Source organism: Hyla sarda, chromosome 1 (genome assembly GCF_029499605.1).
Source record: "Hyla sarda isolate aHylSar1 chromosome 1, aHylSar1.hap1, whole genome shotgun sequence".
NCBI classification, from domain to species: Eukaryota; Metazoa; Chordata; class Amphibia; order Anura; family Hylidae; genus Hyla; species Hyla sarda.
In genome coordinates, this window is record NC_079189.1 from 8664977 (window position 1) to 8679439 (window position 14463).

At 48.3% G+C, this 14463-nt stretch overlaps 1 protein-coding gene across 2 annotated transcripts in view; it reads right to left on the minus strand.

Annotated features, from left to right (window-relative positions):
* LOC130298267 (transcription factor COE3-like) overlaps positions 1 to 11499 on the minus strand; it is a 131292-nt gene extending 119793 nt beyond the window's left edge. The window contains exon 1 of one of the 2 annotated variants that reach the window (XM_056551294.1): positions 11173 to 11499. In XM_056551294.1, the coding sequence (XP_056407269.1) occupies positions 11173 to 11306 (134 nt within the window). In that variant the 5' untranslated portion in view covers positions 11307 to 11499. The remainder of the gene's footprint in view (positions 1 to 11172) is intronic. The other variant, XM_056551232.1, reaches the window with a different exon arrangement.
* Between the last annotated feature and the right edge of the window lie 2964 nt (positions 11500 to 14463).

Below are 14463 nucleotides of genomic sequence, written 5' to 3' on the forward strand. Positions count from 1 at the left end.
ATTGTGTACTGTGATAATCATGGGGCAGTGGATCATGTACTGTAATAGTCCTGGATCAATGGATCGTGTACTGTGATAATCATGGGGCAGTGGATCATGTACTGCAATAGTCCTGGATCAATGGATTGTGTACTGTGATAATCATGGGGCAGTGGATCATGTACTGTAATAGTCCTGGATGAATGGATTGTGTACTGTGATAATCATGGGGCAGTGGATCATGTACTGTAATAGTCCTGGATCAATGGATTGTGTACTGTGATAATCATGGGGCAGTGAATCATGTACTGTAATAGTCCTGGATGAATGGATCGTGTACTGTGATAATCATGGGGCAGTGGATCATGTACTGTAATAGTCCTGGATCAATGGATCGTGTACTGTGATAATCATGGGGCAGTGGATCATGTACTGTAATAGTCCTGGATCAATGGATCGTGTACTGTGATAATCATGGGGCAGTGGATCATGTACTGTAATAGTCCTGGATCAATGGATTGTGTACTGTGATAATCATGGGGCAGTGAATCATGTACTGTAATAGTCCTGGATCAATGGATCGTGTACTGTGATAATCATGGGGCAGTGGATCATGTACTGTAATAGTCCTGGATCAATGGATCGTGTACTGTGATAATCATGGGGCAGTGGATCATGTACTGTAATAGTCCTGGATCAATGGATTGTGTACTGTGATAATCATGGGGCAGTGGATCATGTACTGTAATAGTCCTGGATGAATGGATTGTGTACTGTGATAATCATGGGGCAGTGGATCATGTACTGTAATAGTCCTGGATCAATGGATCGTGTACTGTGATAATCATGGGGCAGTGAATCATGTCCTGTAATAGTCCTGGATCAATGGATCGTGTACTGTGATAATCATGGGGCAGTGGATCATGTACTGCAATAGTCCTGGATCAATGGATCGTGTACTGTGATAATCATGGGGCAGTGGATCATGTACTGTAATAGTCCTAGGTCAATCGATCGTGTACTGTGATAATCATGGGGCAGTGAATCATGTACTGTAATAGTCCTGGATCAATGGATTGTGTACTGTGATAATCATGGGGCAGTGGATCATGTACTGTAATAGTCCTGGATCAATGGATCGTGTACTGTGATAATCATGGGGCAGTGGATCATGTACTGTAATAATCCTGGATCAATGGATCGTGTACTGTGATAATCATGGGGCAGAGGATCATGTACTGTAATAGTCCTGGATCAATGGATCGTGTACTGTGATAATCATGGGGCAGAGGATCATGTACTGCAATAGTCCTGGATCAATGGATTGTGCACTGTGATAATCATGGGGCAGTGGATCATGTACTGTAATAGTCCTGGATCAATGGATTGTGCACTGTGATAATCATGGGGCAGTGGATCATGTACTGTAATAGTCCTAGGTCAATCGATCGTGTACTGTGATAATCATGGGGCAGAGGATCATGTACTGCAATAGTCCTGGATCAATGGATTGTGCACTGTGATAATCATGGGGCAGTGGATCATGTACTGTAATAGTCCTAGGTCAATCGATCGTGTACTGTGATAATCATGGGGCAGTGGATCATGTCCTGTAATAGTCCTGGATCAATGGATCGTGTACTGTGATAATCATGGGGCAGTGGATCATGTACTGTAATAGTCCTGGATCAATGGATCGTGTACTGTGATAGTCCGGGGTTAGTGGAACATGTACTGTGATAATCTTGGTTCCGTGGATCATGTAGTGTGATAATCTTGGTTCAGTGGATCATGTACTGTAATAGTCCTAGGTCAATGGACCATGTGCTGTGATAGTCCAGGGTCAGTGGATCATGTACTGTCATAGTCCTGGATCACTGTGATAGTCCATGTACTGTGATAGTCCAGAATAAGTGCATTATGTACTGTGATAGTCCAAGGCCAATGGATCATGTACTGTGATAGTCCAAGGCCAATGGATCATGTCCTGTGATAGTCCTTGGTAATGTTCTGTAAAAGTGCTTGGTTGCTGGATTACATACTGTGATAGTTGTGGTTAAGTTCATCGCACACTGTAAAAGTCCTGAATAAGTGTCTTATGCACTGTGATAGAACTGGATATGTGGTTTATGTACTGTGATAGTGCTTGGCCACTGGATCACGTACTGCGATTGTCCTAAATAAGTGCATAATGTACTATGTTAGCCATGGGTCAATGGATCATGTACTATGATAGCAATGGATGTACTTTGATAGTGCTTGGTCATTGGATCGTGTACTGTGATAGCTGTGGTTAAGCATCATGCACTGTGATAGTCCTGGGTCCCTAGATCATGCACTGTAATAGTTGTGGTTAAGTGCATCATGTACTGTATTAGTCATGGATTAGGGGATCACCTACTTTGATAGTCCTGGGTCGATGGATCAAGTACTCTGACCTAGGACTATTATTATTCATGAGCCATTTCACTCACCCAGGACTAGAACAGTACATAGGCTACTGCCCCAGGATGATCACAGTTCTGTGATGGTCCTGGGTCAAAGGCAGTAGATGATATACTTTGATAGTCCTCGGTCAATGATTCATGTCTTATTATAGTCCTGGACCAGTTTTTGTGCATTACGTCCTGTGATAGTCCTGGATAAGATAACAGAACACATGTTTGGTGTTTTTAAATTAGTATTATCACCTCATCTCCTGTCATACTCCTGGGTTAGTAGGTCATGTCGTAAAATAGTCCTGGATCAGGATCAGAAGAATATGTGTGGTTATAGTCGTTGGTCACTGGCATTTGACACTCCTGGATCAATGAATCCGGCATTTTGTATTGTCCTTGGTCAATGGTTTATGTTATGGTAATGTGATAGTCCTGGATCAGTGTCAGTATAACTTGTCCTGTGATAGTCCTGGATCAGTGTCAGTACAACTTGTCCTGTGATAGTCCTGGATCAGTGTCAGTATAACTTGTCCTGTGATAGTCCTGGATCAGTGTCAGTATAACTTGTCCTGTGATAGTCCTGGATCAGTGTCAGTATAACTTGTCCTGTGATAGTCCTGGATCAGTGTCAGTATAACTTGTCCTGTGATAGTCCTGGATCAGTATCAGTATAACTTGTCCTGTAATAGTCCTGGATCAGTGTCAGTACAACTTGTCCTGTGATAGTCCTCGATCAGTGTCAGTAGGACTTATCCTGTGATAGTCCTGGATCAGTGTCAGTACAACTTGTCCTGTTATAGTCCTGGATCAGTGTCAGTAGGACTTGTCCTGTGATAGTCCTGGATCAGTGTCAGTACAACTTGTCCTGTGATAGTCCTGGATCAGTGTCAGTACAACTTGTCCTGTAATAGTCCTGGATCAGTGTCAGTATAACTTGTCCTGTGATAGTCCTGGATCAGTGTCAGTAGGACTTGTCCTGTGATAGTCCTCGATCAGTGTCAGTAGGACTTGTCCTGTGATAGTCCTCGATCAGTGTCAGTACAACTTGTCCTGTGATAGTCCTGGATCAGTGTCAGTATAACTTGTCCTGTGATAGTCCTGGATCAGTGTCAGTATAACTTGTCCTGTGATAGTCCTGGATCAGTGCCAGTATAACTTGTCCTGTGATAGCCCTGGATCAGTGTCAGTACAATTTGTCCTGTGATAGTCCTGGATCAGTGTCAGTATAACTTGTCCTGTGATAGTTCTGGATCAGTAATCAATGGTTCATCTCCAGGGATAGTTCTGGACCAGAGTCAGTAGCACATGTCTTGTGAAAGTCCTGGATCAGTATCAGTAGGAATTGTCCCATAATAGTCCTGGATTAGTGTCAATGGGAATTGTCCCATAATAGTCCTGGATCAGTGTCAGTAGGAATTGTCCCATAATAGTCCTGGATCAGTGTCAGTAGGAATTGTCCCATAATAGTCCTGGATCAGTGTCAGTAGCATATTTCCCCTTGATAATCCTGAACCAGTGACATAACCTGTAACAGTCCTGGTTTAGTGGGACATGTTCTGTGAAAGTCTCTGGATTACATATGCTGTGGCAGTCCATCAGTAGGTCGTATCTCCTGCTAGTCCGGGTCTGTGGGAAGTCCCAGAGCTTGTCAGTGGTCCATGTCCTGTGCATATGTTCTGATATGTTCCATAGATCAGTATGAGAGTCACAGGGCCATAGTCCAGTAGGAGGCTGTAGACAGTCCTTGTCCTCTTATGATCCACAGTCAGTGCTGTACCAGGAAGACACCTTGTATGATAACCGGGCAGTTCCTATAACAGTCCTGGATCCATAGATTATTTCTCTTGAGAATTCTGGATCAGTGGAACATGTCCTCCGAAGTTCTAAATCAGTAGGCACTGTCCTGGACCATGCTGCCACAGTGAGACATCTCCTAACACAGTCCTTGTTTTCTGGGACCTTGGAAGTGAAAGCTCCAGGTCAATCGAACATTTCCTCTTGTAATCCAAGGTCAGGAGGACATGATACTCTCAATATCGGTAGAAAAGGTTCTGAGATCATTGTAGGTCATAGAGACCTGGTGTGATAGTCCTGGGTCAGGGGTGAACTGCGTAGATCAGTGTAAGCAGTGATGTTCTGTGGTGGTCCTGGGACAATGGTTCATGTTGTGTGATAGTCCTGGGTTAGTGTCCTGTGATAGTCCTGGATCAGTGTCAGTAGGACATGTCCTGTGATAGTCCTGGATCAGTGTCAGTAGGACATGTCCTGTGATAGTCCTGGATCAGTGTCAGTAGGACATGTCCTGTGATAGTCCTGGATCAGTGTCAGTAGGACATGTCCTGTGATAGTCCTGGATTAGTGTCTGTAGGACATGTCCTGTAATAGTCCTGGATTAGTGTCTGTAGGACATGTCCTGTAATAGTCCTGGATCAGTGTCAGTAGGACATGTCCTGTAATAGTCCTGGATCAGTGTCAGTAGGACATGTCCTGTAATAGTCCTGGATCAGTGTCAGTAGGACATGTCCTGTGATAGTCCTGGATCAGTGTCAGTAGGACATGTCCTGTGATAGTCCTGGATCAGTGTCAGTAGGACATGTCCTGTAATAGTACTGGATCAGTGTCAGTAGGACTTGTCCTGTAATAGTACTGGATCAGTGTCAGTAGGACATGTCCTGTAATAGTACTGGATCAGTGTCAGTAGGACTTGTCCTGTAATAGTCCTGGATCAGTGTCAGTAGGACATGTCCTGTAATAGTACTGGATCAGTGTCAGTAGGACATGTCCTGTAATAGTACTGGATCAGTGTCAGTAGGACATGTCTTGTAATAGTCCTGGATCAGTGTCAGTATAACTTGTCCTGTAACAGTCCTGGATCAGTGTCAGTAGGACATGTCCTGTAATAGTACTGGATCAGTGTCAGTAGGACTTGTCCTGTGATAGTTCTGGGTAAGATTCCATAGGACCTGTCTTGTTATAGTCCTGGGTGAGTATCAGTAGGACATGTCTTGTAATAGTACTGGATCAGTGTCAGTAGGACATGTCTTGTAATAGTCCTGGATCAGTGTCAGTATAACTTGTCCTGTTACAGACCTGGATCAGTGTCAGTAGGACATGTCCTGTAATAGTACTGGATCAGTATCAGTAGGACATGTCTTGTAATAGTACTGGATCAGTGTCAGTAGGACATGTCTTGTAATAGTCCTGGATCAGTGTCAGTATAACTTGTCCTGTTACAGACCTGGATCAGTGTCAGTAGGACATGTCCTGTAATAGTACTGGATCAGTGTCAGTAGGACATGTCCTGTAATAGTCCTGGATCAGTGTCAGTAGGACTTGTCTTGTTATAGTCCTGGGTGAGTATCAGTAGGACATGTTTTGTGATAGTCCAGGGTGTGAGTAGTAGGTCCTATAATAGTCTTGGATGAGTGTCAGATGTACATCTACTGTGAAAGTCCTGAATCAGTCTTAGTTGGACATGTCCAGCAATAGTCCTTAAACTGTCTCAATTGGACAAGTCTTAGTCCTTGGTGAATGTCAGTAGGAGTGTGTTGTTGAGGTGCAGTCACTAAGTAGAGTACAGTGCCAATGTGTGGGGGTACAGTCACCGAGTAAATTACAGTGCCAATGTGTGGGGGTACAGTCACCGAGTAAATTACAGTGCCAATGTGTGGGGGTACAGTCACCAAGTAGAGTACAGTGCCAATGTGTGGGGGTACAGTCACCATGTAAATTACAGTGCCAATGTGTGGGGGTACAGTCACCATGTAAAATACAGTGCCAATGTGTGGGGGTACAGTCACCAAGTAGAGTACAGTGCCAATGTGTGGGGGGTACAGTCACCGAGTAAATTACAGTGCCAATGTGTGGGGGTACAGTCACCGAGTAAATTACAGTGCCAATGTTGGGGGGTACAGTCACCGAGTAAATTACAATGCCAATGTGTGGGGGTACAGTCACCATGTAAATTACAGTGCCAATGTGTGGGGGTACAGTCACCAAGTAGAGTACAGTGCCAATGTGTGGGGGTACAGTCACCATGTAAATTACAGTGCCAATGTGTGGGGGTACAGTCACAGAGTAAATTACAGTGCCAATGTGTGGGGGTACAGTCACCAAGTAAATTACAGTGCCAATGTGTGGGGGGTACAGTCACCAAGTAAATTACAGTGCCAATGTGTGGGGGTACAGTAATCATGTAAATTACAGTGCCAATGTTGGGGGGTACAGTCACCGAGTAAATTACAGTGCCAATGTGTGGGGTACAGTCACCAAGTAAATTACAGTGCCAATGTGTGGGGGTACAGTCACCAAGTAAATTACAGTGCCAATGTGTGGGGGGTACAGTCACCAAGTAGAGTACAGTGCCAATGTTGGGGGGCACAGTCACCATGTAAATTACAGTGCCAATGTGTGGGGGTACAGTCACCGAGTAAATTACAGTGCCAATGTGTGGGGGTACAGTCACCAAGTAGAGTCCAGTGCCAATGTTGGGGGGTACAGTCACTGAGTAAATTACAGTGCCAATGTGTGGGGGTACAGTCACTGAGTAAATTACAATGCCAATGTGTGGGGGGTACAGTCACCAAGTAGAGTACAGTGCCAATGTTGGGGGGCACAGTCACCATGTAAATTACCGTGCCAATGTGTGGGGTACAGTCACCAAGTAAATTACAGTGCCAATGTGTGGGGTACAGTCACCAAGTAAATTACAGTGCCAATGTGTGGGGGTACAGTCACCAAGTAGAGTACAGTGCCAATGTTTGGGGGTACAGTCACCATGTAAATTACAGTGCCAATGTTGGGGGGTACAGTCACCATGTAAATTACAGTGCCAATGTGTGGGGGTACAGTCACCGAGTAAATTACAGTGCCAATGTGTGGGGGGTACAGTCACCAAGTAGAGTACAGTGCCAATGTTGGGGGGCACAGTCACCATGTAAATTACAGTGCCAATGTGTGGGGGTACAGTCACCATGTAAATTACAGTGCCAATGTGTGGGGGTACAGTCACCAAGTAAATTACAGTGCCAATGTGTGGGGGTACAGTCACCAAGTAAATTACAGTGCCAATGTTGGGGGGTACAGTCACCGAGTAAATTACAGTGCCAATGTTGGGGGGTACAGTCACCGAGTAAATTACAGTGCCAATGTGTGGGGTTACAGTCACCAAGTAAATTACAGTGCCAATGTGTGGGGGGTACAGTCACCAAGTAGAGTACAGTGCCAATGTTGGGGGGCACAGTCACCATGTAAATTACAGTGCCAATGTTGGGGGGTACAGTGACCAAGTAAATTACAGTGCCAATGTTGGGGGGTACAGTGACCAAGTAAATTACAGTGCCAATGTGTGGGGGCACAGTCACCGAGTAAATTACAGTGCCAATGTGTGGGGGTACAGTCACCGAGTAAATTACAGTGCCAATGTGTGGGGGTACAGTCACCGAGTAAATTACAGTGCCAATGTTGGGGGTACAGTCACCGAGTAAATTACAGTGCCAATGTGTGGGGGTACAGTCACCGAGTAAATTACAGTGCCAATGTTGGGGGGTACAGTCACCAAGTAAATTACAGTGCCAATGTTGGGGGGGTACAGTCACCGAGTTAATTACAGTGCCAATGTTGGGGGGTACAGTCACCGAGTAAATTACAGTGCCAATGTGTGGGGGTACAGTCACCGAGTAAATTACAGTGCCAATGTGTGGGGGCACAGTCACCGAGTAAATTACAGTGCCAATGTTGGGGGGTACAGTCACCAAGTAAATTACAGTGCCAATGTGTGGGGTTACAGTCACCAAGTAAATTACAGTGCCAATGTTGGGGGGTACAGTCACCAAGTAAATTACAGTGCCAATGTGTGGGGTACAGTCACCATGTAAATTACAGTGCCAATGTGTGGGGTACAGTCACCATGTAAATTACAGTGCCAATGTTGGGGGGTACAGTCACCGAGTAAATTTCACTGCCAATGTTGGGGGGTACAGTCACTAAGTAAATTACAGTGCCAATATTGGGGGGTACAGTCACCAAGTAAATTACAGTGCCAATGTTGGGGGGTACAGTCACCAAGTAAATTACAGTGCCAATGTTGGGGGGTACAGTCACTGAGTAAATTACAGTGCCAATGTTGGGGGGTACAGTCACCAAGTAAATTACAGTGCCAATGTTGGGGGGTACAGTCACTGAGTAAATTACAGTGCCAATGTTGGGGGGTACAGTCACTGAGTAAATTACAGTGCCAATGTTGGGGGGTACAGTAACCAAGTAAATTACAGTGCCAATGTTGGGGGGTACAGTCACCATGTAAATTACAGTGCCAATGTTGGGGGTACAGTCACCATGTAAATTACAGTGCCAATGTGTGGGGGTACAGTCAAGAAGTAAATTACAGTGCCAATGTTGGGGTGCTGTCAGTAAATAGAATACAATTCCAGAATTGGGGTACAGTGTTGGTGTAGGGTAAAATCAGTAAGAAGGGTACAGAGTTGTGTACGGTCAGTAGGCAGGGTACAGTGTTGGGTACAGTGTTGGGTACAGTCAGTATTTAGGGTACAGAGTTGTGTACTGTCAGTAGGCAGGGTACAGAGTTGTGTACTGTCAGTAGACAGGGTACAGTGCAGGGTACAGAATTGGGTACACAGTTGGGTACAGTCAGTATGCAGGGAACAGAGTTGGGTACAGAGTTGGGTACTGTCAGTAGGCAGGGTGCAGAGTTGGGTACAGAGTTGTGTACTGTTAGTAGGCAGGGTACAGAGTTGGGTACAGAGTTGTGTACTGTTAGTAGGCAGGGTACAGAGTTGGGTACAGAGTTGTGTACTGTTAGTAGGCAGGGTACAGAGTTGGGTACAGAGTTGTGTACTGTCAGTAGGCAGGGTACAGAGTTGGGTACAGAATTGTGCACTGTCAGTAGGCAGGGTACAGAGTTGGGTATATAGTTGTGTACTGTCAGTAGGCAGGGTACAGTGCAGGGTACAGAGTTGTGTATTGTCAGTAGGCAGTGTACAGTGCAGGGTACATAGTTGTGTACTGTCAGTAGGCAGGGTACAGTGCAGGGAACAGAGTTGGGTACAGAGTTGTGTACTGTCAGTAGGCAGGGTACAGAGTTGGGTACAGAGTTGCGTACTGTCAGTAGGCAGGGTACAGAGTGGTGTACTGTCAGTAGGCAGGGTACAGAGTTGGGTACAGAGTTGTGTACTGTCAGTAGGCAGGGTACAGAGTTGTTTACTGTCAGTAGGCAGGGTACAGAGTTGGGTACAGAGTTGAGTACTGTCAGTAGGCAGGGTACAGAGTTGGGTACAGAGTTGAGTACTGTCAGTAGGCAGGGTACAGAGTTGTGTACTGTCAGTAGGCAGGGTATAGAGTTGGGTACAGAATTGAGTACTGTCAGTAGGCAGGGTACAGAGTTGGGTACAGAGTTGAGTACTGTCATTAGGCAGGGTACAGAGTTGGGTACAGAGTTGAGTACTGTCAGTAGGCAGGGTACAGAGTTGGGTACAGAGTTGAGTACTGTCAGTAGGCAGGGTACAGAGTTGAGTACTGTCAGTAGGCAGGGTACAGAGTTGAGTACTGTCAGTAGGCAGGGTACAGAGTTGGGTACAGAGTTGAGTACTGTCAGTAGGCAGGGTACAGAGTTGGGTACAGAGTTGAGTACTGTCAGTAGGCAGGGTACAGAGTTGGGTACAGAGTTGAGTACTGTCAGTAGGCAGGGTACAGAGTTGGGTACAGAGTTGGGTACTGTCAGTAGGCAGGGTACAGAGTTGGGTACAGAGTGGTGTACTGTCAGTAGGCAGGGTACAGAGTTGGGTACAGAGTTGTGTACTGTCAGTAGGCAGGGTACAGAGTTGGGTACAGAGTTGTGTACTGTCAGTAGGCAGGGTACAGAGTTGGGTACAGAGTTGAGTACTGTCAGTAGGCAGGGTACAGAGTTGAGTACTGTCAGTAGGCAGGGTACAGAGTTGAGTACTGTCAGTAGGCAGGGTACAGAGTTGGGTACAGAGTTGAGTACTGTCAGTAGGCAGGGTACAGAGTTGAGTACTGTCAGTAGGCAGGGTACAGAGTTGGGTACAGAGTTGGGTACAGAGTTGAGTACTGTCAGTAGGCAGGGTACAGAGTTGGGTACAGAGTTGAGTACTGTCAGTAGGCAGGGTACAGAGTTGGGTACAGAGTTGGGTACAGAGTTGAGTACTGTCAGTAGGCAGGGTACAGAGTTGGGTACAGAGTTGTGTACTGTCAGTAGGCAGGGTGCAGAGTTGGGTACAGAGTTGAGTACTGTCAGTAGGCAGGGTACAGAGTTGGGTACAGAGTTGTGTACTGTCAGTAGGCAGGGTGCAGAGTTGGGTACAGAGTTGAGTACTGTCAGTAGGCAGGGTACAGAGTTGGGTACAGAGTTGTGTACTGTCAGTAGGCAGGGTACAGAGTTGGGTACAGAGTTGAGTACTGTCAGTAGGCAGGGTACAGAGTTGGGTACAGAGTTGAGTACTGTCAGTAGGCAGGGTACAGAGTTGGGTACAGAGTTGAGTACTGTCAGTAGGCAGGGTACAGAGTTGGGTACAGAGTTGAGTACTGTCAGTAGGCAGGGTACAGAGTTGGGTACAGAGTTGTGTACTGTCAGTAGGCAGGGTACAGAGTTGGGTACAGAGTTGTGTACTGTCAGTAGGCAGGGTACAGAGTTGGGTACAGAGTTGGGTACAGAGTTGAGTACTGTCAGTAGGCAGGGTGCAGAGTTGGGTACAGTAGCAGTCGGTGCCCCCGGAGTTACCTTTGCGCCGCGGTGCTGGAGTCCAGGATCCCCGGGCTCTGCATCCAGGTCCGCACGGAGGACAGCCCGGCCGGCAGCGGTTCCTCCTTCATGCTGAGCGCCGCCCGGGACAGCGAGTCCTGGATGGAGAACATGAGCTCCGGGCGCCGCGCTCCGCGCTCTCCCCGCGATCCGCACTCCGTGCCGGGCGTAATAACCCGAGATAATCCGCTCAGCAGCGCGGCGCTCACTACACTGAGGCTGCATCGTGCTGGAGGCTGCCGGGCGGAGGATGTCCCGGGGGAGGCTGCATGGGAGTGGGGAGAGAAGCAGCCTCCCACCCCCTGGAACTCTCAGCCTCCTCCCTGCATCCCTGCCCGGTGCCCCCACCCGGAGTCCGCCTGTCACCCGGTGACCCCCGTACTGTGGGCACCCCCAGATCACCTCAGTGCCCCCATCACTACACCAGTGCCCCCAGAACTACACCAGTGCCCCCAGAACTACACCAGTGCCTGCTAATATCTGAACCCCGAGATCACCTCAATGCCCCAAGAACGATACCAGTGCCCCCAGAACTACACCAGTGCCTGCTAATATCTGAACCCCGAGATCACCTCAGTGCCCCAAGAACGACACAAGTGCCCCCAGAACTACACCAGTGCCTGCTAAAATCTGGACCCCGAGATCACCTCAGTGCCCCCAGAACTACACCAGTGCCTGCTAATATCTGGACCCCGAGATCACCTCAGTGCCCCCAGAACTACACCAGTGCCCCCAGAACTACACCAGTGCCTGCTAAAATCTGGACCCCGAGATCACCTCAGTGCCCCCATAACGACACCAATGCCTGCTAATATCTGAACCCCGAGATCACCTCAGTGCCCCCATAACGACACCAGTGCCCCCAGAACTACACCAATGCCTGCTAATATCTGAACCCCCGAAATCACCTCAGTGCCCCCATAACGACACCAGTGCCTGCTAATATCTGAACCCCGAGATCACCTCAGTGCCCCCATAACGACACCAGTGCCCCCAGAACTACACCAATGCCTGCTAATATCTGAACCCCCGAGATCACCTCAGTGCCCCCATAACGACACCAGTGCCTGCTAATATCTGAACCCCGAGATCACCTCAGTGCCCCCAGAACTACACCAATGCCTGCTAATATCTGAACCCCGAGATCACCTCAGTGCCCCCATAACTACACCAATGCCTGCTAATATCTGAACCCCGAGATCACCTCAGTGCCCCCAGAACTACACCAGTGCCCCCAGAACTACACCAGTGCCTGCTAATATCTGAACCCCGAGATCACCTCAGTGCCCCCAGAACTACACCAGTGCCTGCTAAAATCTGGACCCCGAGATCACCTCAGTGCCCCCAGAACTACACCAGTGCCTGCTAATATCTGGACCCCGAGATCACCTCAGTGCCCCCAGAACTACACCAGTGCCCCCAGAACTACACCAGTGCCTGCTAAAATCTGGACCCCGAGATCACCTCAGTGCCCCCATAACGACACCAATGCCTGCTAATATCTGAACCCCGAGATCACCTCAGTGCCCCCATAACGACACCAGTGCCCCCAGAACTACACCAATGCCTGCTAATATCTGAACCCCCGAAATCACCTCAGTGCCCCCATAACGACACCAGTGCCTGCTAATATCTGAACCCCGAGATCACCTCAGTGCCCCCATAACGACACCAGTGCCCCCAGAACTACACCAATGCCTGCTAATATCTGAACCCCCGAGATCACCTCAGTGCCCCCATAACGACACCAGTGCCTGCTAATATCTGAACCCCGAGATCACCTCAGTGCCCCCAGAACTACACCAATGCCTGCTAATATCTGAACCCCGAGATCACCTCAGTGCCCCCATAACTACACCAATGCCTGCTAATATCTGAACCCCGAGATCACCTCAGTGCCCCCAGAACTACACCAGTGCCCCCAGAACTACACCAGTGCCTGCTAATATCTGAACCCCGAGATCACCTCAGTGCCCCCAGAACTACACCAGTGCCTGCTAAAATCTGGACCCCGAGATCACCTCAGTGCCCCCAGAACTACACCAGTGCCTGCTAATATCTGGACCCCGAGATCACCTCAGTGCCCCCAGAACTACACCAGTGCCCCCAGAACTACACCAGTGCCTGCTAAAATCTGGACCCCGAGATCACCTCAGTGCCCCCATAACGACACCAATGCCTGCTAATATCTGAACCCCGAGATCACCTCAGTGCCCCCATAACGACACCAGTGCCCCCAGAACTACACCAATGCCTGCTAATATCTGAACCCCCGAAATCACCTCAGTGCCCCCATAACGACACCAGTGCCTGCTAATATCTGAACCCCGAGATCACCTCAGTGCCCCCATAACGACACCAGTGCCCCCAGAACTACACCAATGCCTGCTAATATCTGAACCCCCGAGATCACCTCAGTGCCCCCATAACGACACCAGTGCCTGCTAATATCTGAACCCCGAGATCACCTCAGTGCCCCCAGAACTACACCAATGCCTGCTAATATCTGAACCCCGAGATCACCTCAGTGCCCCCATAACTACACCAATGCCTGCTAATATCTGAACCCCGAGATCACCTCAGTGCCCCCAGAACTACACCAGTGCCCCCAGAACTACACCAGTGCCTGCTAATATCTGAACCCCGAGATCACCTCAGTACCCCCATAACGACATCAATGCCTGCTAATATCTGAACCCCGAGATCACCTCAGTGTCCCCAGAACTACACCAGTGCCCCCAGAACTACACCAGTGCCTGCTAAAATCTGGACCCCGAGATCACCTCAGTGCCCCCATAACGACACCAATGCCTGCTAATATCTGAACCCCGAGATCACCTCAGTGCCCCCATAACGACACAAGTGCCCCCAGAACTACACCAATGCCTGCTAATATCTGAACCCCCGAGATCACCTCAGTGCCCCCATAACGACACCAATGCCCCCAGAACTATACCAATGCCTGCTAATATCTGAACCCCGAGATCACCTCAGTGCCCTCATCACTACACCAGTACCCCAATCACTACACCAGTACCCCATCACTACACCAGTACCCCCATCACTACACCAGTACCCCCATCACTATACCAGTGCCCCAATCACTACACCAGTACCCCCATCACTACACCAGTACCCCCATCACTATACCAGTACCCCTATCACTATACCAGTGTCCCCATCACTACACCAGTGTCACATCACTACACAAGTACCCCTATCACTATACCAGTGTCACCATCACTACACCAGTGCCCCCATCACTACACC